The 27,863-nt window shown below is 40.9% G+C and overlaps 1 protein-coding gene across 7 annotated transcripts; it reads left to right on the top strand.

The window, feature by feature from the left end:
- Positions 1-27,863, top strand: LOC124143759 (sodium-dependent glucose transporter 1-like). 7 transcript variants are annotated; one of them, XM_046512836.2, is made up of 4 exons: positions 1-176; positions 23,449-23,588; positions 25,926-26,211; positions 26,615-27,863. In XM_046512836.2, exons 2-4 carry the CDS (start codon positions 23,514-23,516, stop codon positions 27,607-27,609), a joined length of 1,356 nt encoding a protein of 451 aa, XP_046368792.1. In that variant the 5' UTR covers positions 1-176; positions 23,449-23,513; the 3' UTR covers positions 27,610-27,863. The 7 variants fall into 7 exon arrangements, with proteins under 7 accessions (XP_046368792.1, XP_046368795.1, XP_046368793.1 ...); XM_046512839.2 differs by lacking the exon at positions 1-176 and adding an exon at positions 12,693-12,724; XM_046512837.2 differs by lacking the exon at positions 1-176 and adding an exon at positions 13,176-13,226.

The raw sequence follows: 27,863 nt of genomic DNA, 5'->3' as shown, positions 1-27,863 counted from the left end.
GCTTGGTGGGATACCACGCTGCGTAGGCCCGCAAGGTGCGAGCGATTACACCAACACCGTCTCAAGACCGTCGCAAGACTAAAGCAATCTCATTGTCACTGAATGCCCTTGCACTCGTTTTGGTTCCCGGGTCTTGGTGGGTATTCAAGTTGAGTATGACACGTTGACAACATGATGTAAGTATACACACTGTTTCTAACAAGTGTATCGTCGACAACACGATCCGTGTATATGGACTTTATAGACTTCCCGGTTAGATGTGTGTGCTCAATCGTCAATTTTATCTTTATTATATTTATGTTGATAGCGAGGGAATTATTGTTGACACAGATGTGTATAATATTCAAACAATGTCACGGGACACAATGTATTAGAATAATATACTTTAATTAAAATTTGACTTCTCGATATTCCAACACACACCAACTGCAAGAAAAGATAATATTGTATCCCTACAATACGAGGTATATATGGATTTCTTTTCAGAAAAAACTGGTTTGATTATTTTATTTAGTACTACCCATTGACTACATGAGAGTACAGATCACACGCTGGGAAATGTGTGCAATGTATGGTTTCTGTCGAAGATCACTGGGACAATCTCTTGATGTACCATGCTGTTGGTACCGGTACCAAGTCAACAGATTGTGTCTGGGGCACATTGAACGTCATTAGCCCAGTGAAGATCCTTGTTAGAATAGGTCTTCACAACTCTTGCTTGCTGTAAGAGGCGACTAACGGGATCGGGTGGCCAAGCTCGCTGACATGGTTGATGCATGTCAGCGTATCCCAATTGCGTGGATCGATGCACATGTCATCAGTCACTGGATTATCTGGTCCAGATACGATTATATACAGACTGCCGTCACATTGCTGAGTTTGGCGTTAAACAACAAACAACAACACTCTTTCACACCCAATTTCAAAGAGTCAACAAAATGAATGCCGTTGCGATTCTCCCGCTTCCAATCTTCCGACGACGACTTCAGTTAGCCATGGCATGTGTTCATAGCTGGACAGTTACTGGCGGACAACGTTTGGGCAACAGAGAAAGAGGCCCGTTTATGATGTTTCATGAACATGCATTGATCCCCTGGTCATCACGCATCACAATACATGAGTCATTTGGAACTAAATTACACATTCAGGCTTCACAAAATCGTTCATGTGTTTTTGTCTTTCATGTACAAGGGGGCACGGGTGGCCCAGTCGTCTAAGGCGCTGTGCAGAGTTGCGTCCCCCGGGCACGCCAGAAACCTATGATTGTGGGTTCGAATCCCGGTTCGACCCGATTATGTTTCTAGGTTTGTCAGCACTATACCCGTGCTCGTAGGTTTCACCGAAGTGGTAAACGTCTGAGACCTGCATCACTTTGGACTTTCCTCCAACATTAAGCTGACATTAAGCTGATACAACTAGAATACTATTAAAAGCGGCGTTAAACACAGCTGACTCACTCACTCATGTATGCACATGTTTATCAATGTCCCATGCGTTTCTTCTTGTGCGGAGCATATACATGTAGTTTGTATGGTCGGTAGAATTAACGGAAATACTCGTATATACCTTCTTTCAAATGTACTAAAGGACAAAACTAATTCTTAAAAAGATAAATGCCATCAGTGACAGGCTGATACGACGTCCCATGTCTTGAGAGTTTAATGCAATGAAGTCCTGTAAAATCACCGTGACACAATGTGTAAACAAGGTATTGATATTCACAATGAGGTGAAAGAGTATAAGCGCATTGACTGAGATATGATTGGAAGGTGTGGTGTTCTCCATAGTGCCAGCGACCACGTCCACCTGTTGTTACCTTAATTAAAAGTAAAACTGTTCCAGCGTCAGGTGTGATGACACAACAATTTCTGCATCAATCTACTGCCAACAACAGATGCTTGCCCCATTGGTGAATTCAGTCATTTAAAGACCACCGTCATATAGCTGGAATATTGCGGCGTTAAACAACAAACAAATAAATACAGCCAGCTGTTTCAAAAGCCAGAACCCACACAGTCAGCTGATCCTGTAGACGGGACCCACACAGCTGATCCAAAAGACAGGACCTACAAAGTCAGCTGATTCAATAGACAGGACCTACAAAGTCAGCTGATTCAATAGACAGGACCCACACAGTCAGATGATTCAAAAGGCAGGACCCACACAGTGAGCTGATCCAATAGACATTACCCACATAGTCAGCTGATCAAATGGAGAGGACTCACTTAGTCAGCTGATCCTGTAGACAGGACCACACAGTGAGCTGATCCAGTAGACAGGACCCATATAGTCAGCTGATTCTCTAGACAGGACCATACAGTGAGCTGATTTAATAGGCAGGACCCATTCAGTGAGCTCATCCATTAGACAGGACCCACACTGAGGAGTTCCTGTAGACAGGACACACACAGTGAGTTGATTCAATAGACTGGACCCATATAGTCAGCTGATCCTGTAGACAGGACCTACACATTCAGCTGATCCAATAGACAGGACCATAACTGCCAGCTGATCCAATAGAAAGGGTCCACACAGTGAGATGATCCAAGAGACAGGACCCACATAGTCAGCTTATCCTGTAGACAGGACCCATACAGTGAGATGATCCAAGAGACAGGACCAAAACAGTCAGCTGATCCCGTAGACAGGACCACGCAGTCAGCTGATCCAACAGACAGGACCCAAATAGTCAGCTGATCCTGTAGACAGGACCCATACAGTCAGCTGATCCAATAGACAGGACCCATACAGTCAGCTGATCCAATAGACATGACCAACACAGTCAGATGATCCCGTAGACGGGACCCACACAGCTGATCTAATAGACAGAACCCACACAGCCAGCTGATTCAATAGACAGGACCCACACAGTCAGATGATTCAATGAGTGAGTGAGTGAGTATGGTTTTACGCCTTTTTAGCAATATTCCAGCAATATCACGGCGGGGGACACCAGAAAATCGGCTTCACACATTGTACCCATGTCGGGAATCGAACCGGGTATTCGGCGTGACGAGCGAACGCTTAACCACTAAGCTACCCGACCGCCCCAGATGATTCAATAGGCAGGACCCACACAGTCAGCTAATCATGTAGACAAGACCCACACAGTCAGCTAATCATGTAGACAGGACCAACACAGTCAGCTGATTCAATAGACAGGACCCACACAGTCAGCTGATCCAACAGAGAGGGTCCACACAGTCAGCTGATCCTATAGACAGGACCCAAACAGTCAGCTGAAACTGTAGACATGACCACGCAGTAAGCTAATCCCGTAGACAGGACTAACACAGTCAGCTGATTCAATAGACAGGACGCACACAGTCAGCTGATCCAACAGAGATGGTCCACACAGTCAGCTGATCCTGTAGACAGGACCCAAACAGTCAGCTGATCCTGTAGACAGGACCACGCAGTAAGCTGATCCAATAGACAGGACCCACACAGTTAACTTATCCTGTAGACAGGACGCACACAGTCAGATAATCCTGTAGACAGGACCAACACAGTCAGCTGATTCAATAGACAGGACCCACACAGTCAGCTGATCCAACAGAGAGGGTCAACACAGTCAGCTGATCCTGTAGACAGGACCCAAACAGTCAGCTGATCATGTAGACATGACCACGCAATAAGCTGATCCAATAGACAGGACCCACATAGTCAACCTATCCTGTAGACAGGACACACAGAGTCGGCTAATCCTGTAGACAGGACCCACACAGTCAGCTCATTCAATAGACAGGACCCACATAGCCAGCTGATCCTGTAGACAGGACCAAGACAGTGAACTGATCCAATAGACATTACCCACATAGTCAGCTGATCCTGTAGACAGTACCCATACAGTGAGCTGATCCAATAGGCAGGACCCATACAGCGAACTGATCCAATAGACATTACCCACATAGTCTGCTGATCCAATGGAGAGGACCCACAAAGTCAGGTGATCCTGTAGACAGGACCAGACAGTGAGCTGATCCAATAGACGGGACTCAAACAATGAGCTGACCCTGTAGACAGTACCCATACAATGAGTTGATTCAATAGACAGGACCCATACAGCGAACTGATCCAATAGACATTACCTACATAGTCTGCTGATCCAATGGAGAGGACCGACATAGTCAGCTGATTCTGTAGACAGGACCACACAGTGAACTGATCCAATAGACAGGACCCACACAGTGAGCTGATCCTGTAGACAGGACCAATACAGTGAGTTGATTTAAAAGACAGGACCCACATAGTCAGCTGATTCTGTAGACAGGACCACACAGTGAGCTGATCCAATAGACAGGACCCATTCAGTGAGCTGATCCAATAGACAGGACCCACACAGTGAGCTGTTCCTGTATACAGGACACATACAGTGAGTTAATTCAATAGACAGGACCCATATAGTCAGCTGATCCTGTAGACAGGACCTACACATTCAGCTGATCCAATAGACAGGACCCAAACTGCCAGCTGATCCAATAGAAAGGGCCCACACAGTGAACTGATCCAAGAGACAGGACCCACACAGTCAGCTGATCCTGTAGACAGGACCACGCAGTCAGCTGATCCAACAGACAGGACCCAAATAGTCAGCTGATCCTGTAGACAGGACCCAAACAGTCAACTTATCCAATAGACAGGATCCATATAGTCAGCTGATCCAATAGACAGGACCCACATAGTCAGCTGATCCAATGGAGAGGACCCACATAGTCAGCTGATCCTGTAGACAGGACCCATATAGTCAGCTGATTCTGTAGACAGGACCACACAGTGAGCTGATCCAATAGGCAGGACCCACACAGTGAACTGATCCAATAGACATTACCCACATAGTCAGCTGATCCAATGGAGAGGACCCATACAGTGAGCTGATCCTGTAGACAGGGCCAACATAGTCAGCTGATCCTGTAGACAGGACCCATACAGTGAGCTGATCCTGTAGCCAGGACCAAGACAGTGAGCTGATCCTGTAGACAGGATAACATAGTCAGTTGATCCTGTAGACAGGACCCATACAGTGAGCTGATCCTGTAGCCAGGAACAAGACAGTGAGCTGATCCAATAGACAGGACCACACAGTGAGCTGAGCCAATAGGCAGGACCCACACAGTGAACTGATCCAATAGACATTACCCACATAGTCAGCTGATCCAATTGAGAGGACCCATACAGTGAGCTGATCCTGTAGACAGGGCCAATATAGTCAGTTGATCCTGTAGACAGGACCCATACAGTGAGCTGATCCTGTAGCCAGGACCAAGACAGTGAGCTGATCCTGTAGAGAGGACCACATAGTGAGCTGATTCAATAGACGGGACCTATACATTGAGCTGATCCTGTAGACAGGACCCATACAGTGAGTTGATTCAATAGACAGGACCCATATAATTAGCTGATTCTGTTGACAGGACCACACAGTGAGCTGATCCAATAGACAGGACCCATACAGTGAGCTGATCCAATAGACAGGACCCACACAGTGAGATGATCCAAGAGACAGGACCCACACAGTCAGCTGATTCTGTAGACAGGACCACGCAGTCAGCTGATCAAATAGACAGGACCAAATAGTCAGCTGATCCTGTAGACAGGACCCATACAGTCAGTTGATCCAATAGACAGGACCCATACAGTCAGTTTATCCAATAGACAGGACCCATACAGTCAGTTGATCCAATAGACAGGGCAGTTTCTCTTGAAGGTTGCATAATGACCTATAGCTACGTCGGTTTCAAGTGTTTTAATGACCTTTCAGACTGGTCAGTTAATTCCTGGCTCAGAATCAAGTGCAGCAACAGCAGTGTTGCATGATAGTAAAACTATGTATTTCCCTTTTGCGTTCATCAAGACGTCTCGTAGATGATAGCACGTGACATCTGTACATGTTGCAAGGGCATTGTGATGTCTTATGACACATCAGCTCTCTAATAGTATTATTCTGGGTTTAGACACGTTTAAGAAGTCACGTCCCTTGTTAAGTAAATATGTCTGGAGAATTAACTTTAATAGGATGTGTCACGCAAACGTCGCGTCAGGAGTTTTGGGGTGCTTAGTAGTTTCACTCACATCCAGAATCCGTCTCCAACGTCACTGTGAGTAGTTTCAGTATTCGCTTGTAAGATCTGAGTTTCAATTTAACAATAGACTTTCTGATATTTCAGCTATGTTAAGCCTCCGTATTTCATAATTACATATATGCAACAGTATCTAGTATTTAAACGCTTTCAACAAGAGACCTTCTGACTTTTCAGTTATGTAATAAATCCGTATCTGATGCATATACTTTATTTATGTATTTGTTTATGTATTTGTTTGTTGTTTGACGCCGCACTCAGCAGTATTCCAGCTTATATGACGGTGGTCTGTAAATAATCGAGTCTGGACCAGACAATCCAGTGATTGACGTCATGAGCCTCCAACCACGCAATTGTGATACGCATCAACCAAGTCAGCGAGCCTGACCACCCGATCCCGTTAGTCGCCTTTTACGGCAATCATGGATTGCTAAAGACCTATTCTACCCCGGATGTTCACGGGTCCTAAATGCATATACAATCACGTTGAGTACGCCAGCTTTTGCTAACTTTGAATGGTAGTAAAACCTGCAACATACTGTAAAACACACCTGCAAAAAATCAATATTTGAGTGCGCCTCTCGAACCCGTATTCCGCAGCGTTATAAACTGATAAGTATTCTGAATAAAACTTGTGAATTGGTAAATGTTGCTATTTCCAAAGCTTTCTCTTTTTCGTCACGATTTGATTCACCATGTCATCGCTAATCAGAAAGGTTTGATTCTCGTTACTAGGTAGCTTCATGTACAGTATCTAATCAATGTCCAATGTGTCGTGTTTTACTTAACTCCACGGACTGTCTTGTCCGCCAGGGTGCGTTTTTTTAAACGTCATCATCTTGTAAAACAAACTGTTTCTTTTGCGACTTGGGGGCACGGGTGGCCCAGTCGTCTTAGGCGCCGCGATTCGCTGTGCAGAGTTGCGTCCCTTGGGCACGCCAGAAACCTATGATTGTGGGTCGAATCCAGGTTCGACCCGATTATGTTTCTAGGTTTTTCAGCACCATACCCGTGCTCGTCGGTTTCACCGAAGTGGTAAATGTCTGAGACCTGCATCACTTCGGGCTTTCCTCCGATATTAAGCTGACACGCCGCGATATAACTGGAATACTGTTAAAAGCGGTGTTAAACCCAACTCACCCGCTCACTTTTGCGACTGTTCACTTGTCTGTTCGGTCGGCTCGGGAGCAAATTGTTGTGAGGGTGGAGGTGCCATGTCTGCATCAAGGGTAGACGTGTCCGGTTGTTGCGTTTGGATCTGATTGTCTGTAAATGCAAAACGTCAGCCCAAGGGAATAATATCGATTTAATAGATTCCATACTTGGCGTAAAAATCAAAATGGTGATGACAATTGAATAGAACACTGGAAATGAGTGCTGACACCAGGTGTTCCCGAAAATGGGTAAGCATGTCCTGCTCTACAGGTAGCACCCGCCACTCAGTTTGCATAAAAAGTAAGTTTTTGTTGCCTTACGCTACATGCCATACGACGGCTGCTTGTAAACAATCGAGACCAGACAATGTAGTGATAGCCAGTCTATCGAGAGACACAATAGCGCGTTTACTGATTTTGTTAAAACTGAAAAAGACAGCTAGGTTAGCTTTGAATTACTTCTGCTATGCACAAGTGCGGAGATTCTGAGAGTAACACTTATGAAACACAGTTTGTGGGCCAGGTTTAATGTCTTGGCTCAAACAATGACGCAGCATGTAGGTAAAATGAGGTACTTCATCACAAATGTAAAAAGGACAATGAAATGTCTTACTTAACGTTGGACACCTGTCGACGGCGCCTACAGTAAAGGACAGCAATATTTCATCTCGTTATGTCATATTTATGTCATAGTGACATCGAGCTGCTCCGTGTTAATTTCCGCGTTACCTCATATAATGTAGAATAACAGCAAGGCGCTGTTTAATATAGTTTGTGTCTGCGAATTCGATGGTTGAAATTCTACATCAGTGCGGCAAGAACATTCTTGACCAAATAGGAGAAAGTAAAGTGAAATTCCTGTACGTTGTATTGTAACGTTTGTCGCAATTGTCTTGATTTTCATTTATGAACATATATGAAACATGTATGAACAGTGTCGTAAGCGGCGACTAGCGGGATCGGGTGGTCAGGCTCGCCGACTTGGTTGATGCACGTCATTGTATCTCAATTGCGTAGATCGATGCTCATGATATCAATCACTGGATTATTTAGCAAGGTGGATTAATGCAGATGGTTTTGAAGATGTTCACTGAGTAGGGTTAAAAGTTGGCTTCAGATAGTAAAGGTTTGTCACGTTCAGCCCTAATTGCTACATACAGGTATGGATCCCTGACAGAACCGCTGTGAAAGGCAGATTTGTTTTGTCCTATTTTTTGCCAGTAACGGCACGTACAGCAAACTCATCTGAGGTATACTCACCACCGCATCTGTAACATCTGTTCCGGCTAGGGAAGTTGTCGCTGAGTATGTTCCTGTCTCTGATGCTGTATTAGACAAAGAATATCGGGCTTCTTGTAAGGGATATTCCGCTACTAATAAAAACGTTGCCTTGAACCTGCAGAAGTTAAAAAAAACTAAATGGTCGTCTCAAACCTAGAACTGCATCTCCGACATGTAAGACTTGCACTCGGGTCCCCGTAATCCTCGGCAAATACAGTTTGAACAAGTATCTTCCAAATCTGCTCTTTTGTGGGTGTGGTCCGTTGCCACGAAGAGAAAATGATTGGTTTGGTTTGTTGTTTTACGCCGCACTCAGCAATATTCCAGCTATATGGCGGCGGTCTCTAAATAATCGAGTCTGGACCAGATAATCCAGTGATTGATATCATGAGCATCGATCCACGCAATAGGGATCGATGCCATGCTTCAACCAAGTCAGCGAGCCTGTTAGTCGCCTCTTACGACAAGCATAGTCACTTTTACGGCAAGCATGGGTTGCTGAAGACCTGATCTTCACGGGTCTAGAAAAAATGAGACATAAGAGGATCATTTCACTTTGGGCGACGAAGACTTTTATTGTTGCAGAATTTACAAAGACATGATATGATAAGCCAAAATCCTGGTACAGGGGGCACATGACAACCATTCCGACCTGAGGGAATAAGCCAACTCGTCACTCCTCTGCCAATATCTACCCTAGGCCTGCACTGTCCCTTGAGGGTCGTGCGTCATCAGTTATCCCCAGACTAACCAAGGTCATGTGTTAGAACCCCATTGAGAACATACTATATTCTTTTTAACATAGTTAAGTGTAGAAATATTTCAAGTAGTGTATGAACTACTTGACCATGGTCAATAGGCAGTGTATTTTATAGTTTACCGAGCAAACATGGTTCTTGTACAACAAGTAGTCAGTGGAGCAATTACTTGACCATGTTACGTGAAAAGTGTATTTTTGCTGCTACAACGTAACCTAGGTAATTAACCTCTTACTGACCACTGTCCAGGTATCAGGGATGGCCTGTGATTTGTAATGTCCCTGGGTGTAGTTATTCGCTGGACAATACATAAACATGACACAGTGATGTTCTAAATACATGTCGGCCATCTCCTCCTTTCCATGCAACACTGAATAGTGTTACATGCGTTCCTTTCTTTTTCTTATTTTTGAAAACGACAAAAGATACATATCTTTACATAACAACATGAAGGTCCTCTAGGTAATGTACATTGTTAACATTGCATCAAAACATACTGATATACAGAGTATACAACTCCATGTGAGTATTCCTTCTGAGTTACATGTATCAGAAATTAGAAGTACATTGGTGTACAACAATTCATCTTCCAGAAGTAAGGGTAACTGACTGTAAAAGTCCACTCCCTTGCCTCGAGAAGATGACAACAATATTGTTCCCTTCAATTCTATGCATACTGTCCACTACAACACTCGTAGTGTGACACTGAGTGACACACAGGTAATAACATACCCATGTTCAATGTCGATGTCACTTTCATACAGGGGGCAAGCTGTCTAAGTCGCCGCGATTCGCTGTGCAGAGTTGCGTCCCTTAGACGCGCCAGAAACCTTGTGGGTTCGAATCCCGGTTCGCCCCAATTATATTTCTAGGTTTGTCAGCACCATACCCGTGCTCGTGGGTTTCACCAAAGTGGTAAACGTCTGAGACCTGCATCACCTCGGGCTTTCCTCCTGATATAACTCGAATATAACTCACTCACTCACTCACTTTCACATAACCACAGTTGTCCTCAGGAAAATACACGTCTCCCTTTACACACCACGTTAATTACCTTGCTTCAATGGGGCACAAAATCTTTCCAAGGTCAGGTCATTTTTTCATTTTCTCCCAGATCTGGTTCACTGTCTTCACGCCTGAACGAACATCATAGTCCTGGCTTTCACAGGGAAGTCGACCTGTCTAACATAGGGTAAATGCGTTGGATAGCGGGATATGGCCAACTCCCTTCTCCCAGTGTCTGCTCTGTCTGTGGACCAGTGTTCATAATGAGGGGTGCAGAGGGTACTCTTCCTCTGGAGGCGGGATCTTCGCCCTTAGTTTCAACCGACACCAACTTGAACCCAGGTGCGACCAAGGCACTTCTCCAATCACACTCTCTCTTGGCTAGACAGGGTTTTACTTTCTTTACATACGACAGTATACTTACGACTATTAATGAAACAAATCCCGCCAATAACAGCAGAATAGATTTTGTTTCTGACTCTTCTTTTTCCTCTAAATCCAACAGCGTATTAAACAAATTATCCATTGAAATTTCATCAATACATTTCTTGGGCAGGGAGATAACGTTCATTCGAGGAATGACTTGGCTGAAAGGTTTCCAAAGTAACATACTTGAAACGTTGTACTCATTCCCAAGAAAATGTCATGTACTTGATATGTATTTTCCTTATGGCAGTAGGTAGCAGAGTAGTGATCATTTGAAGCTGAACATGATATATCTAGTTAAACTATCCATAATGGTGGCAAGATTGTCATTAGGTACGATCGCACTCCTTCGTCTCTGAGAATGCAAATTTCATATCAGTCGTCACAATCCACTGGATTAATATTCAGCCATCGGCAATACAGAGTTTGGAATGACGTCTGTCCTATACGCTTGACTGACTTTCGTTTCATCTTTCATGAATAGGGCTATCACACACAGGCTACAAAGGCTGAAGGGACAGACAGAACTTTGTATTTCACAGTACCCTGTCATCTGCCTTGTACATTATGATAATTCAGTCGGTTTCGTCAGTCCGTATTTTGTGTGCTCAGCATTAAGTGGTGTAGTTTCCATTTCTAGTTTATATTGAGCTACCATATAACCTAGTCCCTTGTCCTTGATTCCATTTATCATTGGCACTGACAGATTATGTGCTTTATAAATTTCAAATCTGCCACCTGCATCTAAAGCTGGAACTGGAGTTATTACTAAGATCTAATCATTATCTAAGATTGCGGTGCAGGTCAATTATCTATACAAGTACCACAAATCAGTGTCTGGATTACCTGATAACTTGATAGCTGGTAAGTGAACTTTAATTTCAATTAATGATATTCTCAGATTGCTTGGTGAGACAGATGTCATAGTTTGCAACATGTCTTTCATTTCGTCAATAACCATTTCAAGTTGAAGATATATATGTATTGCTTGTTCCGAATTGATGATACTCTATAGCTCTAGTGACATTAGTCATTTTTTCATCAATGATGCAAATCATCAACTATCTCATTAATAGCATGTCTATTCTCTGAGATTGTTATTCGAGATGTATTCAGTATAGAAAGACCTGAAGTTACTACACGTGCATTCTTTGCTAATTTGCGAATATTTCCTTTAATGGAGTCTAAATCAGCATCAGTAACAGTACCGAAAAGAATACCCAGAGCCTTCCAAACAAACGGTAAAATCCATCATTTGTGTTCAGATTGCATCTGGGGCGGTCGGGTAGCCCAGTGGTTAAAGCGTTCGCTCGTCACGCTGAAGACCCGGGTTCGATTCCCGACATGGGTACAATGTGTGAAGCCCATTTCTGGTGTTCCCCGCCGTGATATTGCTGGAATATTGCTAAAAGCGGCGTAAAACCACACTCACTCACTCACTCACTCAGATTGCATCTTCCAGTATTCTGCGACATTGTCTCTAAGTATTTTACTTCTTATATTTAAACCTGTGTTGTCTCATCGTCAGATTTGCTCATCATTCCATCATCAGTTGCATTATGATACCCACTTACTTATTGCTTAATGATACCCACTTATTAATATCTTTATTGCTACAAATACTTCTGCTGTCGTTTGTACATTTGTTTTGAGATCTTGATATGGTTTTAAATCTATCACAAAGTGATGAACCATCTGGACCTGATAGTGGAAATATCACTTAATGTCCGCAAAAGAATATTTCCAAGTACAAGTAGGGGTAGGACAAGCCTCATATTGTGTCTGAAACATATCAGACACCATTAGTTATATACACAACAAAACACTCATGATCATAATGAACCACATCTTAATGTACACTAATGAAGAATGTGATAAGCCAACTACTGCTTCAAGTAACCTCTTAATATTTGGGTTACTTTGTTTCACAATCACAGGACCCGCGAAGATCCAGGGTAGAATTGGTCTTCAGCAACCCACGCATGCAGTAAAAGGCGATTGTGCTTGTCGTAGTGAGTGGGTGAGTATGGTTTTACGCCGCTTATAGCAATATTCCAGCAATATCACGGCGGAGGACACCAGAAATGGGCTTCACATATTTTACCCATGTCGGGAATCGAACCCGGGTCTTCGGCGTGACGAGCGAACGCTTTAACCACTAGTTATACCCGACCGCCCCCATGATTGTCGTAAGAGGCGACTAACGGGATCGGGTGGTCAGGCTCACTGTCTTGGTTGATGCATGTCATTGTATCCCAATTGCGTAGGTCGATGCTCATATCAATCACTGGATTGTCTGGTCCAGACTCGATTTGTTTTTACGGACATTTTTCGCCGTCATATAGCTGGAATATTTTGGCATTAAACAAACAAAAAACAAAACAACAAAAGATTTGCCTTTATGTGAGACAACTGCATGCTGTCCATATCGGTCTCTTCACTGTTTGACATATATTATTGTTAAATTCCATTTCAGATGACATATCACCCTGGCGATTTAACTGTTCACCAGTTTGCATTGGGTAACCCGTTTCAATATCATCATTGTCACTAGCTTGTGACCCAGCTGCTTGGTTTAGCTAATTCTGTCAATGCAACGTTATTTTCTTCTTCCGAACCTGACCTCTCCCTGCGATATCTGTTGGCTTTCATTCTGTAGGGATCTCTAATATCTGTATCACTGTTTTCACTATTTGACTCACTTATGGGGACAACGTAAAGTGTTCATCTCATGATCCTTCCAGTTTTATCCTTTGGGTCTAAACCAAAAAATCGTTTCCCATCGGAATGCTTCACTTGTGTTGACAATATAATTTCCATCTCTGTCGGAATGCTGCACTGGTGTTGACAATATAATTTCCTTTCTTGTCGGAATGCTGCACTGGTGCTGACAATATAATTTCCTTTCCTGTCTGAATGCTCCACTGGTGTTGACAATATAATTTCCTCCTCTGTCGAAATGCTCCACCGGTGTTGACAATATAATTTCCTCCTCTGTCGAAATGCTCCACTGTTGTTGACAATATAATTTCTTTTTCTGAGTTTTGATTCAACAATATGATGAGCTAGAACATGATCACAGTTTACCTTTTTCAAAAGATTATGGTGTTAACAATGGGTACAATGCGTGGAGACCATTTCTGCTGACCCCGGGATATTGCTGGGATATTGCGGCGTAAAGCCATACTTACTCATTAAAAATGCAGCAGGCCTTACGTTGCCATAGTTTTATCTGGCTCAGTGATTCAGCAGCAGGGAATAGACTCCCCGGCATACAGCAGTCTGAACGGAGGCAGATTTAGCGTGACATCTTGCAAATCGAGGCCCTTGAAAAGGATGTTGACAATAGGCAGTTTAATCTGGTAACATGTGTTCAATTCGCAATCGTTATTCCAGCGATAAAGAGTACAGCAGCATCGCTGCCAAAATCAACCTGTCAACTGAATCTCACAGTTTAACCAAAAACCTGGAGGATTTATTACTTTATTGTAAATGCATCTGTCATTAATTCTGTCAAGGAAGGGATTTTATTGATACATACTTGACAAAGAGATAACCTGATATACATGTGAAATATATAATACCAAAACTACCAGTATATAAACACATGATATTCAACTTTTATTGAATAAACTGAAGATGTTTTTTACTATATGTACTATTAATTAAATACATGTGATACTGTTAACTATGAGTACTGTTAAACATATGTTATATTGTTGATAACGGGTACTGTTGAATAGATGTGACGTTGTTGACTGCTGTCACTATCAAATAGATGTGATATCATTGACTATGGGTACTGTTAAAAATTGTGATATTGTTGACTGCAGGTACTGTTAAATAGATGTGATATTGTTGACCGCGGGTACTGTTAAATAGATGTGACATTTTTGACTGCGGGTACTGTTAAATAGATGTGACATTGTTGACTGCGGGTGCTGTTTAATAGATGTGATATTGTTGACTGCGGGTACTGTTAAATAGACGTGATATTGTTGACTGCGGGTACTGTTAAATAGATGTGACATTGTTGACTGCGGGTACTGTTAAATAGATGTGATATTGTTGACTGCGGGTGCTGTTAAATAGATGTGACATTGTTGACTGCGGGTACTGTTAAATAGATGTGATATTGTTGACTGCGGGTGCTGTTTAATAGGTGTGATATTGTTGACTGCGGGTGCTGTTAAATAGATGTGACATTGTTGACTGCGGGTACTGTTTAATAGATGTGATATTGTTGACTGCGGGTACTGTTAAATAGATGTGACATTGTTGACTGCGGGTACTGTTAAATAGATGCGATATTGTTGACTGCGGGTACTGTTAAAAAGATGTGATATTGTTGACTGCGGGTACTGTTAAATAGATGTGACATTGTTGACTGCAGATGCTGTTAAATAGATGTGACATTGTTGACTGCGGGTACTGTTAAATAGATGTGATATTGTTGACTGCGGGTGCTGTTTAATAGATGTGATATTGTTGACTGCGGGTACTGTTTAATAGATGTGATATTGTTGTCTGCGGCTACTGTTTAATAGATGTGATATTGTTGACTGCGGGTACTGTTTAATAGATGTGACATTGTTGACTGCAGGTGCTGTTAAATAGATGTGACATTGTTGGCAATAGGTACTGTTGAATAGATGTTATATTGCTGATTACAAGTGCCGACTTTCGTTACTGGCCGAGGAATTATAATCAGATTATTTTGATTATTTGCATCAACCAAGTCAGCGATTCTGACCACCCGATCCCGACAAACATAGGTTACTGAAGACCAGTTATAACCCGGGTCTTCAAGGGGGTGCGTTAAAACGTTAGTTGATTTAGCTTACTCCTTATAATTACCAGCACATATCATATGGTTTAGTATCAGAATGTATATAACAGTTGCCCGACTAAATAGGACTGACAGTCTATTAATATTTATTCACTACCATTGGATGCATCTATAATATATATATGTTGATGACATAGGTATTAGTAGCCTACCCTAATATCCGATTTCCTGATACATCCAAGGCCCATGAGCATATATATAGTTTTAAACGGTGAGTCACGGCAACAGCTGGTCAGCTATATCATCCACGCTTGGTTCTTATCATGTTATTGACGTACTATTATATAGCTGTGTCCTCCATGTTTATGCCGCGAACGAATATGTCCCCGGGACGCTGCAAACACAGCTAGAATGATGGTAAGTATATATTGAGGTCATGTCGTCATTTGTCTTTATCTGCATCCAACAAATTATCGTTTTCAAGAGCACATCCACACACTTGTTGATGGCAAAGAAGAAATAATAACTAACATTTGTGTATTCACATGACTAAGGTTCTGAGCAAGCAGTATTGCCTTGCCCGTTCAACATTGAAAACGTTCCTCTAAACTATTGGCAAAACATTTTATCGCCAGATGTATGTATGTTGCCTTGGCAACAACTATAATATGAAATATTAAAGGCGTTATACAGTTTACCTCGTTAACCCGGACACCTGTTCTGACAAGTGGTTTTCAGTTAGGGAGTTTTTACTGCGGCAGTTGTATATCAATCAGCTGATAATTCCCACAGTGCAATGAAAGGGAGGTAAGGTTTGCCTATTGCATTCAGTTTCTTTCAAATTTATTTTTTACTGTGTTCTTTTCTGCATATTTCACCTAATAGGTAATAAGTTATTTCGACAGTTTATCTTCTGATTAGAACAGTTCTGTTTATCTAATGTTTTAATAAGATATCTACATACATATATGAACATCCTGTACTTATGGAGTGTATTATATGATTACATTTATAATTATTGTATTGCAATTAAGCTTTCTCGCATTATGTATGCATGTTTGTGTGTGTGTGGTGTTTGGGCGTTTATGTTGGTGAGTGGTGTATATGTGTGTGTATATGTGTGTGTGTGTGTGTGTGTGTGTGTGTGTGTGTGTGTGTGTGTGTGTGTGTGTGTGTGTGTGTGTGTGTGTGTGTGTGTGTGTGTGTGTGTGTGTGTGTGTGTGTGTGTGTGTTTGTGTGTGTGTATGTGATAATGGATATGAGTGTCATTGCTGATGTAGGTATATGATGTTGGTGTTAAGTTTGATGGGTGTGTGTGTGTGTGTGTGTGTGTGTATGTGTGTGTGTGCATGTGTGTATGGTGTGGGGGAGGAATGTCGTTGGGGAAATGTCAGTGTTATGTGTGTGTGTTTGTGTGGTGGTTAAGGGTATGAGTCAGTGGAGATGCGGGTGATACACGAATGAATCTTCTTCTTCTTCATCATCATCTTCATCTTCTTCTTCTTGTCGTTCTTGTTCTTCTTCTAATGTAACAGGAACATTATTCTGTTTCTTCGATAGTGAATCTTTTAGTTCTTGTTCTTCTTCTAATGTTACAGGAACATTATTCTGTTACTTCGATAGTGAATCTTTTCGTTCCTGTTCTTCTTCTAATGTAACAGGAACATTATTATGTTACTTCGATAGTGAATCTTTTCGTTCCTGTTCTTCTTCTAATGTAAAAGGAACATTATTCTGTTACTTTGATAGTTAATCTTTTTGTTCTTGTTCTTCTTCTAATGTAAGAGGAACATTATTAGGTTACTTCGAGAGTGAATCATTTTGTTTAAACGGCCGTATATATCTGATATAACATGGACACATTTGACTGCAGATGTGTGTGTGTTTGTGTGGTGGTTAAGGGTATGAGATGCGGGTGAAACACAAATGAGCGTATATCTGTATATTTATGCATGCATGCATCTTCTTGTTCTTGTTCTTGTTGTTGTTCTTCTTCTAATGTAACAGGAACATTATTCTGTTACTTCGACAGTGAATCTGTTTGTTCTTGTTCTTTTTTCCCTTATGTAACAGGAACATTATTCTGTTACTTCGATAGTGGATCTTCTGTTAATGTTCTTCTTCCTTATCTTCTAATGTGACAGGAACATTATTATGTTGCTTCGATAGTGAATCTTTTTGTTCATCGTCTTCTTCTAATGTAACAGGGACAGAATTATGTTACTTCGATAGTGATTAATTTTGTTGTTGTTGTTGTTGTTGTTGTTGTTGTTGTTCTTCTTCTTCTTCTTCTTCTTCTTCTTCTTCTTCTAATGTAACAGGAACATTATTAGGTTACTTCGAGAGTGAATCATTTTGTTTAAACGGCCGTATATATCTGATATAACATGGAAATATTTGACTGCAGATGTGTGTGTGTTTGTGTGGTGGTTAAGGGTATGAGATGCGGGTAATACACAAATCAGCGTATATCTGTATATTTATGTATGCATGCATCTTCTTGTTCTTCTTCTAATGTAACAGGAACATTATTCTGTTTCTTCGATAGTGAATCTTTTTGTTCATCGTCTTCTTCTAATGTAACAGGGACAGCATTATGTTACTTCGATAGTGATTATTTTTGTTGTTGTTCTTCTTCTTCTTCCTCGTCTTCTAATGTGACAGGAACATTATTATGTTGCTTCGATAGTGAATCTTTTTGTTCATCGTCTTCTTCTAATGTAACAGGGACAGCATTATGTTACTTCGATAGTGATTATTTTTGTTGTTGTTCTTCTTCTTCCTTTTCTTGTTCGTCTTGTTCTTGTTCTTCTTATGTAACAGAAACATTGTTATGTTACTTCGATAGTAAATCTTTTTGTTCTTGTTCTTCTTCTAATGTAACAGGAACATTATAAGGTTACTTCGAGAGTAGATCATTTTGTTCAAATGCCATGTATATCTGATATAACATGGAAATATTTGACTGCAGATGTGTGTGTGTTTGTGTGGTGGTTAAGGGTATGAGTCAGTGGAGATGCGGGTGATACACGATTGAGCGTATATCTGTATATTTATGCATGCATCTTCTTCTTCTTCTTCTTCTTCTAATGTAACAGGAACATTATTCTGTTACTTCGATAGTGAATCGTTTTGTTCTTGTTCTTGTTATTCTTCCTCATCTTCTAATGTAACAGGAACATTATTCTGTTACTTCGATAGTGGATCTTCTGTTAATGTTCTTCTTCCTTATCTTCTAATGTGACAGGAACATTATTATGTTGCTTCGATAGTGAATCTTTTTGTTCATCGTCTTCTTCTAATGTAACAGGGACAGAATTATGTTACTTCGATAGTGATTAATTTTGTTGTTGTTGTTGTTGTTGTTGTTGTTGTTGTTGTTGTTCTTCTTCTTCTTCTTCTTCTTCTTCTTCTAATGTAACAGGAACATTATTAGGTTACTTCGAGAGTGAATCATTTTGTTTAAACGGCCGTATATATCTGATATAACATGGAAATATTTGACTGCAGATGTGTGTGTGTTTGTGTGGTGGTTAAGGGTATGAGATGCGGGTAATACACAAATCAGCGTATATCTGTATATTTATGTATGCATGCATCTTCTTGTTCTTCTTCTAATGTAACAGGAACATTATTCTGTTTCTTCGATAGTGAATCTTTTTGTTCATCGTCTTCTTCTAATGTAACAGGGACAGCATTATGTTACTTCGATAGTGATTATTTTTGTTGTTGTTCTTCTTCTTCTTCCTCGTCTTCTAATGTGACAGGAACATTATTATGTTGCTTCGATAGTGAATCTTTTTGTTCATCGTCTTCTTCTAATGTAACAGGGACAGCATTATGTTACTTCGATAGTGATTATTTTTGTTGTTGTTCTTCTTCTTCCTTTTCTTGTTCGTCTTGTTCTTGTTCTTCTTATGTAACAGAAACATTGTTATGTTACTTCGATAGTAAATCTTTTTGTTCTTGTTCTTCTTCTAATGTAACAGGAACATTATAAGGTTACTTCGAGAGTAGATCATTTTGTTCAAATGCCATGTATATCTGATATAACATGGAAATATTTGACTGCAGATGTGTGTGTGTTTGTGTGGTGGTTAAGGGTATGAGTCAGTGGAGATGCGGGTGATACACGATTGAGCGTATATCTGTATATTTATGCATGCATCTTCTTCTTCTTCTTCTTCTTCTAATGTAACAGGAACATTATTCTGTTACTTCGATAGTGAATCGTTTTGTTCTTGTTCTTGTTATTCTTCCTCATCTTCTAATGTAACAGGAACATGATTATGTTGCTTCGATAGTGAATCCTTTTGTTCTTGTTCTTCTTGGTCTTCTTCTTCTTCTAATGTAACAGGAACATTGTTCTGTTACTTCAATAGTGAATCGTTTTGTTCTTGTTCCTCTAATGTAAAAGGAACATTATTATGTTCTTCTTCTTCTTCTTCTTCTAATGTAACAGTAACATTATTCTGTTACCTCGATAGTAAATCTTTTTGTTCTTGTTCTTCTTCTAATGTAACATGAACATTATTGTGTTCTTCTTCTTCTTGTTCTAATGTAACAGAAACATTATTCTGTTACTTCGAAAGTGAATCTTTTGGTTCTTGATCTTGTGCTTCTTCCTCATCTTCTAATGTAACATAAACATTATAATGACACTTCGCTAGTGAATCTTTTTGTTGTTGTTCTCCTTTTCTTCTTCTCCTCCCCTTCTTCTTCTCCTTCTATTGTAACAGTAACATTATTCTGTTACTTCGATAGTGAATCTTTTCGTTCTTGTTCTTCTTCTAATGTAACAGGAACATTATTGTGTTCTTCTTCTTCTTGTTCTAATATAACAGAAACATTATTCTGTTACTTCGAAAGTGAATCTTTTGGTTCTTGATCTTGTGCTTCTTCCTCATCTTCTAATGTAACATAAACATTATTATGACACTTCGCTAGTGAATCTTTTTGTTGTTGTTCTCCTTTTCTTCTTCTCCTCCCCTTCTTCTTCTCCTTCTATTGTAACAGTAACATTATTCTGTTACTTCGATAGTGAATCTTTTCGTTCTTGTTCTTCTTCTAATGTAACAGGAACATAATTGTGTTCTTCTTCTTCTTGTTCTAATGTAACAGAAACATTATTCTGTTACTTCGAAAGTGAATCTTTTGGTTCTTGATCTTGTGCTTCTTCCTCATCTTCTAATGTAACAGGAACATTATTATGACACTTCGCTAGTGAATCTTTTTGTTGTTGTTCTCCTATTCTTCTTCTCCTCCCCTTCTTCTTCTCCTTCTATTGTAACAGTAACATTATTCTGTTACTTCGATAGTGAATCATTTCGTTCTTGTTCTTCTTCTAATGTAACAGGAACATTATTATGTTACTTCGATAGTGAATCTTTTCGTTCCTGTTCTTCTTCTAATGTAACAGGAACATTATTATGTTACTTCGATAGTGAATCTTTTCGTTCCTGTTCTTCTTCTAATGTAACAGTAACATTATTCTGTTACTTCGATAGTGAATCTTTTCGTTCTTGTTCTTCTTCTAATGTAACAGGAACATTATTATGTTACTTCGATAGTGAATCTTTTCGTTCCTGTTCTTCTTCTAATGTAACAGGAACATTATTATGTTACTTCAAGAGTGAATCCTTTTGTGCAAACGGCTGTGTATATCTGATATAACATGGGAATATTTGACTGCGGATGTTTCCTCCAATGGTTGGTGTGGCTATTTCCCGTCAACCTGTATTCCACGGCACAGGAGTAACCATGTCAGCAGCTGTCACCAGAAAGCCGAGAGACCGTGAATTTACCTTGTCTGGAATTTCAGACAGCTGTGTAATTAACTACTCGTCTGCGTGAATTATATCTAAATCTAGGTTCACTTGGTTGATTCATGTCATCGTATCCAAATTGCGTGGATCGATACTTATGATTTCAATCATTTGATTTTCTTGTCCAGACTCGATTATTTACAGACCGCCGTCATACAGCTGGAATATTGCTGAGTGCAGCGTTAAACAACAAACAAAACAAGTCAGCGAGCCTGACAACCCGATCCTGTCCGTCGCCTCTTACGACAAGCATAGTCGCCTTTTGCGGCTAGCATGGGTTGCTGAAGACCTATTCTACCCAGTATCTTCACGAGCTGAATTCTCGTGTAAAAGGTCTGATGCAAGTACAAGGTTAATGACATAAGTAAGACATGGGGTAAGTATTCAACCCCTTTTTCCCGAACCCCCGATTCTCTATTCCTTTACAGTGATTCTTTAATAGGACGCTGGGAACTGTACAGTCCGGATTCACGAGGTTTCAGTGTATCAAGTATCTGCTGCACCGGACACAGCGCTTGTAATATATTGTAACCTGCAACTTTTTTATATCTATGTCTACATGAATGAGACATCGGCAGATATATCGGGCTAATGTGGACACAATTTGTGTGTATTAATAATTCTGTAAAAACGGAAAGGATTGTTTATAGGACAGTAAATCAATGCTCGGCTCCGGAGTGACCATTATATCGTTGTAAATATGATCCGACACCGTATACCGGGTTTCAGCTCCTTTCAGACAATATATTAGTGGAATATTGCGAAAAGCGGTGTAAAACCCTACTCACTCACACACTGACGTTTAAACATAACGCGCACAACGTCACACAGTATGAACTGACTGTTTGATTTGCATTCTAGAAGTTGGTGACTAAGTAAGAAAACATACAACTTCATGGATAACAACTTCTGGTTTATTGCATTTAGCAACGTTTCGATGTAGATTCTTATACCGTTATCAAGCTGGAGCTCGAGTGACTATAATCAAGTAGTGAGATATATATATAGAGGATATTTCATGTGTCGAGTGGTGAAAATATCCTAAGAGTTGCGTCCCTTGGGCACGCCAGAAACCTATAATTGTAGGTTCGATTCGTGGTTCCCTTCGATTATGTTTCTAGGCTTGTCAGCACCATAAGCGTGCTCGTGGGTAGTGGTAAACGTCTGAGACCTACATCACCTCGGGCTTTCCTCCAACATTAAGCTGACACTCCAACATTAACAGTATATAACTGGAATACTGTTAAAAGCGGCGTTCAACCAACTCACTCTCTCACTCAAATCGTCTCCCTTTATCGTAAGTGTCTGGCCCGTTCACAAACTGTTGACTTAATTTTTACGTTAGTTCCACACTGACAAGGCAACATAAGGGCAGATGGTCATTTATGGAGTTAATATCGCCTGATGGCGTTTGTTATTGTCTTGATAATGTTTCGTCATAAACTGTAAATTTATCACTTAACTCACCGTACGTTTCGCAAAGCGCCATTTTTGTTACTTGATCAGCGTGTATTCTTCCGCTTCCGACCCGTGGAGATCCGGGGTAGAATAGGTCTTCAGCAACCCATGCTTGCCTTAAAAGGCGACTATGCTTATCGTTAGAGGCGACTAACGGCATCGGTCGGTCAGGCTCGCTAACTTGGTTAAACAACAAACAAACAAAATCTTTCGCTTCCAACAGCGGTCAAGAATATTTTTTGTTAAAGTGGATTTTGTATATGTATATCAACATGTATCTATATGTATGATACAGAATTTTTGCGACCCTAATCATTTTTGGTTACTTTTTTATATATATTTTTTATGATTTTGCAAACACTAAACTACTTTTTTAGTCGCAAATACAAGGGGTGGTGACCCGTCCCTGTGTGTTAGGTAGGGAAATATCAAATGTTAGGTTCACTGCAATGAGTTTCACACTGAAGTATATAATAAATACATGATATGGTGTGATAAGCAGTAGATTAACATGAGCAAGAACAGGTAATACATAACAAGTAGCACACAGAGAATTTGATGACGCTAGATGTAGAGTACAAATATGTACACAGGTCCTGAAGCCAGATGTACGGTGGGGAATAAAAAGTTGTAACAAGCTGACTGGATAATAATTAAAATAGTCTATTGCAGATGAGGCCGTGTTGGCACACCGGTTGTTAAGGACGGGACATCGTGTAAACAGCATCCTTCTGTAAATGGCCATGATGACTGACGACAAGATATCTAGGATCATTCAGACCATCTGGCTCTTCTGGGGATTCATGATGCCGGTAGGTTGGATGTTCTGCTACTGACAACATGTACATGTATATCTCATGAGAGAGGTTACCACAGAGTTTGGTTTGCGCCCCTAAGGCACGCCAGAAACATATTATTGTGGGTTCGAATCCCGGTTCACCCGAATTTGTTTCTAGGTTTGTCAGCATAATACCCGTGCTCGTGGATTTCACCAAAGAGGCTTAAGATACACCTCTTAGCCAAATTCCATTGTTTTGACTTTGCCAATTCGAGCAGAAATTCCGATTCATATCCATAAAGGAACAGATGAGCAAGAAGGGGGGCATACTTGGTACCCGTGGGGATGCCTACTTCTTGCCTAAATGTCGTTCCCCAAAGTCCACATAGATGTTATCAATGAGGAAGTCCAGCAGTTCATACACTGTTTGCATACACAGTTAATAATAGGTGTGAACATGTCTTAAAAGAATGAATAAATAAGATTTGTTTTCATTCCCAATTATCTTGGTGCTAGATTCCTGTCATTTCCGAAAACAAGGCATGGATGTCAATTTCGCTCAATAAGTCAATTTCGTTCACCTCTGTAATTTACAGAAATCATTTTCTTCACTTGCGTTATTAGTATGGACAGAAAGCCGTTCCATATCCAGATCACCGTAAGGGCAATCAATTTTGCTTCATGTAGCAGCTAGACGACATCAAACACCAGAACCAAAGCATTTATTTATTTATAAGTCAGATGAAATGTTACAGGACCAGGCAAATATACTAAATTAATTTTATTGCAGATAAATGCAGGGATTAAAATGAAAATAGAAAAACGAGTTAACTGTAAACACCGATCGAGAAATCGGGGAAACCCCAGAAAGTAGTTCCGGCAAAGGTTTACACGATTAATTTCACAAAAAGAAATTTACATCGTGTGAACTTTTCTGTCCGTTCACAGGTGTGTGAACTCCAAATGTCAGATCACGTGAATACCCCTTCAGTCAATCAGCATGAAAGAAACAGTGTAAACTTTAAAGTATGAAATTATATTATTGTTAATGTTTCTCACTAAGTACTAAATCCAATTCTGAGCGGTATTTCCCCTTTACACATATTTTCACTGCTGCTTTAAAGGACATTTGTAATTATAGAACTGCCCCTGGGATTTTATGGGCAAAAGTTGACCCAGAAAATGATTAAAAAAACCAATTGTGCTTCGGAATGTTGTAGAAAGTAGAAATTGTCTGTCACTAAATATACACTGTTGCAAGCTGTTTTAAATAAATATATTTAGGCCCATAGTTTAAAGAAAAAAATATCGGGTGTTGCAAATGTAGCTGTCTCTTGAAACTATTTATATGTAAGATCCTATAATACTTCTTCAAGAAATATCATGTAAAGTGATGTGACAGGCGCAATAATGTGAGACCGTGCGTGCGTGTTTATGTATTGAAATTTATGAGATACAGGAGAAAGTGACCCATGAAGATCCGGGGTAGCACAGGTCTTCAGCAACCATGCTTGCCGTAAAAGGCGACTATGTTTGTCGTAAGAGGCGACTAACGGGATCGGGTGGTCAGGCTCGCTGACTTGGTTGATGCATGTCATCGTATCCCAATTGCGTGGATCGATACTCATGATGTCAATCACTGGGTTGTCTTGTCCAGACTCGATTATTTACAGACCGCCATCATATAGCTTGAATATTGCTGAGTGCGGCGTTAAAGAACAAATAAACTAACAAACATGAGAAAGTTTATAAACAATTTACTCAGTAATCACTTGTCATCGTTCGCCTCCGGTCGTGATTGTTTCTCATGTCATCAATCACTGCTTGCCCAGGATCTATTATTGAAAGGCCATCTTGATCTAGCTAGAATTAATACTGCTAACTGCGACATTCAATCACGTAGTGTGTACAATGTAAATAAAAGTCGATACGTATCCGTTTCACGATAAGTTATATCAGTATCAAGAGCTGTACATGGGGTTTTGTGCTTCCTGCGTTAGGTTTTATACCACAAGCCGGAGCGAGTTGTATAAAACCTAACTAGCGACGCCTAAAACTCCATGTACCCAGGCTGCTACTGCTACAACGAATTTATCTTACCGTCATGCTTAATATGGCATTGTAAAGGAATTAACAAAATTCAAAATTAATAGAAAACAGCTGTTCGATTGAGCTGAGGATAACTTGTGCTATGTCACGTGACTTTCATTGACTCGAAAAAAGTGTGAGGCTTTTTGCTTCGAAGCGGGGTATAAGGTATTAGTTTATCAAGCTCTCGGGAACCAATCAGATCTCATCTTTCTGACATGGCGGTATGATAATCACGTTGTACATGGTGTGTCATGGTTTACAAAGTCCATTGTCTGTATAGGGAGTTGGTGACGCCATCCTGGGACCAACCCTCCTGGATCTGCAGCTGCTCGTCAAGGAATCAGTGGAGACGTTCTCCTTCCTCATACTGTCTACAGGAATAGGCGCCATTATAGGCAGTCTCCTCACGGGATTCATCTTCACCAGCATCAACAACAGGCTCAAGTTGGCCCTGAGCATCCTATTCGGCTCCATTGTCAACTCCGTCACGCCGGCAGTTCCAGCGTACACCTACTTCTGTGTCATGTTCTTCTTACAAGGACTGGCCAGAGGTTTCGTCGCATGCTGTAAGTTATCTTTTATTCAAGAATTTACTTCAAAATTCTTTTGACTTTAGGGAGGTAAATATCGATGTGCTCACTAAAACGTAGATCTGAGTAGTGGATTTAGGCAAAGTGTGCACATTGGTATTTACGTTTATACTTTCATTAACGCAAAATAAAATTAGTCGATTTTGTTCAATAACAGTACTAACTTTAGTCATTAAGTAAAAAACGATACGAATTCAGTGACATCTGTTGTCAGGGGGAGGGGTCAAGCGTTTGCTCGTCACGTCAAAGGCCTGTGTTCGATTAACCACATGGGTACCACATGTGACGCCCATTTCTGGTGTCCCCCGCAGTGATATTAGTACAAACGTCGTAAAACCACGCTCTTACGAATTGTGAACAATGATTCCCTCTATTCCAGATTTGTTGGAAGTGTGCAATGACCTATGGAAGCAGAAAGGAATTCCTTTCCAGTTTATCTTCTGTGGTGCGACGACTGGATCCATCCTGACTCCGCTCATCAGCCGCCCTTTCCTCTGCGTTCTCGAGCGCCCCGACAACCCGTTCTTCTCCCCAACACGTGCAACGAATGAGACGCATGGAAATGCCACGACATGCACTGCTGCGGACACCAATGTGCAACAAGCTTACATTGTTCTCGGTGCCCTTACCCTGCCGAGTGGGATAGCTTTCATCTATTACTGGCTACAGAGCAGAAAGTCTGTAACCCTTGACCACATGTCACTCTACGAGAATCCGGACGACATGAAGAATCAAGTGGTCAAACACAAACTACATTATCTGTTCTTGACTCTTTTGTTCTTCTTCTATTTCCCCATAGTTGGAAACACGATGTTGTACAACACATACCTCACGGTATACGGGGTCGAGGGACCCCTGCATATACCTAAAACCTCCATGATCTACATGACGTCCTTGTTTTGGGGAGGGCTGCTTGTAAGTCGTGTTGGTAACACTCTGTTAACACGATGCTGCGGAAACTTCTACATTATCTTGGTGAACTGTACATGCCTTTTTGTAAGCGGGGTTTTACTGCTTGGCCTGGCAGGAAGATATGAAGCGGCATTGTGGGTAGCTACCCTTGCTCTTGGCCTGTTCTCTGGACCCTTTCAAGGGGCTTGCTTAGCCTGGTCTGAGAACTTTATACGGTTGGAACCGAAAATAATATCTTTGACATTTTTGGGTGTGGGTTTCGGTGCAATGGTTTTACCGTTTGCTGGGGGAATGTTATACCATCATGTGCCCCCAATGGGACATATGTATTTAGTATTCAGTATGATTGCGTTTCTGTGTTTAATGTTCTTTTTACTAAATTATGTAGGCCATCGTATTAAGATGGCACCTTCACGAATACTGCAGTCGGATGTAACTCTTCAGGAAAGCGAGACTGAATGATTGCGGTTGTAGCTGATCACACTCAAATCAGTTTAATGGTAATCAGACATTGGTGGTCAATAATAACCATGAGAGTCAGCTATACTTGTCACATTTAAAGCAGGTGTGACCAGTCACACTTAAAGCCGATTAGACCCGTGGAGATCCGGGGTCGAATAGGTCTTCAGCAACCGATGCTTCCCGAAAAAGGCGACTATGCTTGCCGTAAGCGCCGACTAACGGGATCGGGTGGTCAGGCTCGCTGACTTGGTTGA

The sequence above is a fragment of the Haliotis rufescens genome, unplaced genomic scaffold (assembly GCF_023055435.1).
Source record: "Haliotis rufescens isolate VD_foot unplaced genomic scaffold, xgHalRufe1.0.p SCAF_1, whole genome shotgun sequence".
NCBI lineage: Eukaryota > Metazoa > Mollusca > Gastropoda > Lepetellida > Haliotidae > Haliotis > Haliotis rufescens.
This window is presented reverse-complemented; position numbering and strand designations above follow the sequence as displayed.